The 5,000-nt window shown below is 47.0% G+C and overlaps 1 protein-coding gene across 1 annotated transcript in view; it reads right to left on the bottom strand.

The window, feature by feature from the left end:
• LOC117441499 (arf-GAP with SH3 domain, ANK repeat and PH domain-containing protein 2-like) overlaps positions 1-1,070 on the bottom strand; it is a gene marked incomplete at both ends in the record, with an annotated part of 23,317 nt that extends 22,247 nt beyond the window's left edge. Inside the window, one exon of the mRNA XM_034077582.2 lies at positions 998-1,070. Coding sequence (XP_033933473.2) covers positions 998-1,070 — 73 coding nt within the window. The remainder of the gene's footprint in view (positions 1-997) is intronic.
• Between the last annotated feature and the right edge of the window lie 3,930 nt (positions 1,071-5,000).

Below are 5,000 nucleotides of genomic sequence, written 5' to 3'. Positions count from 1 at the left end.
TTAAAGTAGAGACACTACATACTGATATACACCTGAACATCAGCAGGAGAGGACTCTTTAAAGTAGAGACACTACATACTGATATACACCTGAACATCAGCAGGAGAGGACTCTTTAAAGTAGAGACACTACATACTGATATACACCTGAACATCAGCAGGAGAGGACTCTTTAAAGTAGAGACACTACATACTGATATACACCTGAACATCAGCAGGAGAGGACTCTTTAAAGTAGAGACACTACATACTGATATACACCTGAACATCAGCAGGAGAGGACTCTTTAAAGTAGAGACACTACATACTGATATACACCTGAACATCAGCAGGAGAGGACTCTTTAAAGTAGAGACACTACATACTGATATACACCTGAACATCAGCAGGAGAGGACTCTTTAAAGTAGAGACACTACATACTGATATACACCTGAACATCAGCAGGAGAGGACTCTTTAAAGTAGAGACACTACATACTGATATACACCTGAACATCAGCAGGAGAGGACTCTTTAAAGTAGAGACACTACATACTGATATACACCTGAACATCAGCAGGAGAGGACTCTTTAAAGTAGAGACACTACATACTGATATACACCTGAACATCAGCAGGAGAGGACTCTTTAAAGTAGAGACACTACATACTGATATACACCTGAACATCAGCAGGAGAGGACTCTTTAAAGTAGAGACACTACATACTGATATACACCTGAACATCAGCAGGAGAGGACTCTTTAAAGTAGAGACACTACATACTGATATACACCTGAACATCAGCAGGAGAGGACTCTTTAAAGTAGAGACACTACATACTGATATACACCTGAACATCAGCAGGAGAGGACTCTTTAAAGTAGAGACACTACAGTGCGTTTGTCTTCACACGATCAGGGTTACGAGGTTTTGAGGAAGTTATGAAACGGAAAGCAGTTCACAGCAGGAAGTGACAGAAAGGGAAGATATTAGTGGACGGACGGCGCTGGAACTCACCGAGACCCGAAGTGTTGATGGACTTCACCGACTTCTTGATCTTGTGCAGAACGGAGCGGTCCCCGTCCAGAGCCTGAGGGCAGACACACCGTCAGAACAACGACATGTCCGTCTGCATGGTTCAAACCCTGTGGCCTGCAGGCGGGCAGACCACAGGGTACACACAATAAACCATCATGTTCCGCTGCTGCCTTTTATTAAATCATATGTTTTCATATCTTAACGCCTTTAATGGTGCACGTAAAGCACTTTGAGTTCTTTCTTGTTTAAGATAAGAAGCTCAGACACACTGACTGAGTGCTATATTATCCTCATAGCTTTCGCCCCTCGTACGGTCGCATGCGTTTCGCTGTTTGTGTTGTTTGCAAACTGCTGCTCATCAGGACAAGAGAGGCTTCCTTCTTCTTCTGTGGTGTTATGAAGCGAGTGGGAACGCAGCCGCAGAGCGAAACACTGGACCGTACGGATTCACACGAGGACTGTACAATTATTATGAAATGTGCTGGATCACACACACACACACACACACCACACACACACACACACACACACACACACACACACATACACGCACACACGCACGCACACACACATACACACACACACACACACACGCACACACACACACACACACACACACACACACACACACACGCACGCACGCACACACACACACACGCACACACACACGCGTGCACACCCACACACATACATACACACACACACACACACACACACATACACGCACACACGCACGCACACACACACATACACGCACACACACCCACACGCACACACACACGCACACACAACCACACACACACACACACACACACACACACACACACACATACACGCACACACGCACGCACACCACACCACACCCACCACACACACACACACACCACACACCACACACGCACGCACGCACACACACACACACGCACACACCACGCGTGCACACCACACACATACATACACACACACACACACACACACACACATACACGCACACACGCACGCACACACACACATACACGCACACACACACAACCCACACGCACACACACACGCACACACACACACACACACACACACACACACACACACACACACGCACGCACGCACACACACATACACGCACACACACACGCGTGCACACCCACACACATACATACACACACACACACACACACACACACACACACACACACACACACAATGAACTTTCCTTTTGACTCACACTTGTCAGGAGTCAGGACTCAGACTCAGTTTCATCCCGCGGGCACAAAGTATGAAACCCCTGAACTCTGAGCAGCATCCAGAACGCTCGTCTGGCTGCTGCTGAGAAATGATTGATCTAATATATCATATTTAACAACTTGTAGACTCTTATTGCACTGTTTCACTTTGTTCTTTTTGTATTTACTTGCACTATTCTCTTTCTGTGTGATTGTGTCGTCTGTTGGAAGAGGTTTCCATCCTAGCTAGGTAGCATCACCAACAAAAGCCTTGAACTTTGAATCGTGAAAGGTTAAATGTGAAATTGTCTGTGCGACCCAACAGGACGCAGTCAGCGCCTCAAACTAAAACACAAATGCAGAAACATGAGCAACTTCTTCCAGTTCCATTATCATCCAATCACGGTGCAGTATGTGAACGAGCAGCTGGTCTGGACCCTTCCTGTCAGCTGATGCCCTTTGCTCAGCTCCGTGCTCCTGCAGACACACGCTGAGTCGCCGCGCAGTGACTCAGCGAAACACGCAGCACGAGCTCAGCGAGGTCTTGAGTCTCCAACAGCAACATCTGCAAAACCTCCTCGCCTTCAAAGCCAGCGCGTCATGCCCTGAGGCTGCAGAGCGAGAGGGTTCAGTCCCTTCAACACTACAGCCACACTGTAAGACTGGTTCAAGTCCTGCATTGGAAATGTACTTAAGTTAGAGTATATCCAGCCAAATGCTCTTAAAGTATTCCACATTAAAGGGCTCCCAAAGTATAAAAGAACATTTAAGAAATACCCAAAATGATCACATGCTGTGTCCACATAGTTTATACATAACAGTGTCAGGAGGACTGATCTGATGCATGGAGTCTGGACCAGGCAAAACATGTCCACAGAAGCTTAGCGTAGCTTAGCTTAGCGTAGCGTAGCTTAGCTTAGCTTCCCACATAAGACACATGCTAATGATGTAGATGCAGGCCTGAAGGAGCCCCACAGTTCACCTTTTACAAGACAGTCCTCGACGGCAGGGGGTCAAACTCAATCAGCATTATGGTTGTAATTTTAATTATATATAAATATACATATGTAAATATATAATATATATTAAATAATGTATTATATTACATTGTTGGCCCTGCATTGGATTGTGATCAGTTCTGGTAATACCTTCCTAAATAACTCCGTCTGAAAGCAGAAGTCTGGGCAATTCATTGAAAGCAAATATTCAACAATTACAACAACTGTATTGTATATTATATTCTTTGCCAGCTCTCGCGGGCCGCACAGAATGAGGTGGCGGGCCGGCTTTGGCCCCCGGGCCTTGAGTTTGACCCCCCTGACCTACAGAAAGCATGCAGAGAAACAGCAGCAGCTCCTGAGGTCACACGATGAGAGTATGAATGAATACTTGGTGTCCAGTTACCCTGACAGTGAAGGTTTAGACGTCTGAATACGTCCACGTCTACTTATACTCTGCATGTCTTCAACCGCGACCTTTGACCTCCGATCAGGCCGCGTTGCAAAACAAAGAAACGGCTCCGATCTTACAAAACGTTTCACAACCAGGAAGTGCTGTTCCTCTTTCTGCAGAAACACACTCACCGCCTGCAGCGTGAAGACACACACTCAGACACACACTTTCCACTCAGACACACAACCTCCACTCAGACACACACTTTCCACTCAGACACACACTTTCCACTCAGACACACACTTTCCACTCAGACACACACCTTCCACTCAGACACACAACCTCCACTCAGACACACACCTTCCACTCAGACACACAACCTCCACTCAGACACACACTTTCCACTCAGACACACACCTTCCACTCAGACACACACCTTCCACTCAGACACACAACCTCCACTCAGACACACACTTTCCACTCAGACACACACCTTCCACTCAGACACACACCTTCCACTCAGACACACAACCTCCACTCAGACACACACTTTCCACTCAGACACACACTTTCCACTCAGACACACACTTTCCACTCAGACACACACCTTCCACTCAGACACACACTTTCCACTCAGACACACACCTTCCACTCAGACACACACCTTCCACTCAGACACACACCTTCCACTCAGACACACAACCTCCACTCAGACACACACTTTCCACTCAGACACACACCTTCCACTCAGACACACACCTTCCACTCAGACACACAACCTCCACTCAGACACACACTTTCCACTCAGACACACACTTTCCACTCAGACACACACTTTCCACTCAGACACACACTTTCCACTCAGACACACACCTTCCACTCAGACACACACTTTCCACTCAGACACACACCTTCCACTCAGACACACACCTTCCACTCAGACACACACTTTCTACTCAGACACACACCTTCCACTCAGACACACACCTTCCACTCAGACACACACTTTCCACTCAGACACACACCTTCCACTCAGACACACACCTTCCACTCAGACACACACCTTCCACTCAGACACACACTTTCCACTCAGACACACACCTTCCACTCAGACACACACTTTCCACTCAGACACACATCTTCCACTCAGACACACACTTTCCACTCAGACACACACTTCCACTCAGATACACCTTCCACTCAGACACACACTTTCCACTCAGACACACACTTTCCACTCAGACACACACTTCTACTCAGACACACACTTTCTACTCAGACACACACTTTCCACTCAGACACACACTTAATACTCTCAGATACACCTTCCACTCAGACACACACTTTATACTCTGACACACACTTTCCAC

Source organism: Pseudochaenichthys georgianus, unplaced genomic scaffold (genome assembly GCF_902827115.2).
Source record: "Pseudochaenichthys georgianus unplaced genomic scaffold, fPseGeo1.2 scaffold_1734_arrow_ctg1, whole genome shotgun sequence".
NCBI classification, from domain to species: domain Eukaryota; kingdom Metazoa; phylum Chordata; class Actinopteri; order Perciformes; family Channichthyidae; genus Pseudochaenichthys; species Pseudochaenichthys georgianus.
The sequence above is the reverse complement of the archived record's forward strand: the minus strand, read 5'-3'. Positions and strand labels throughout refer to the sequence as shown.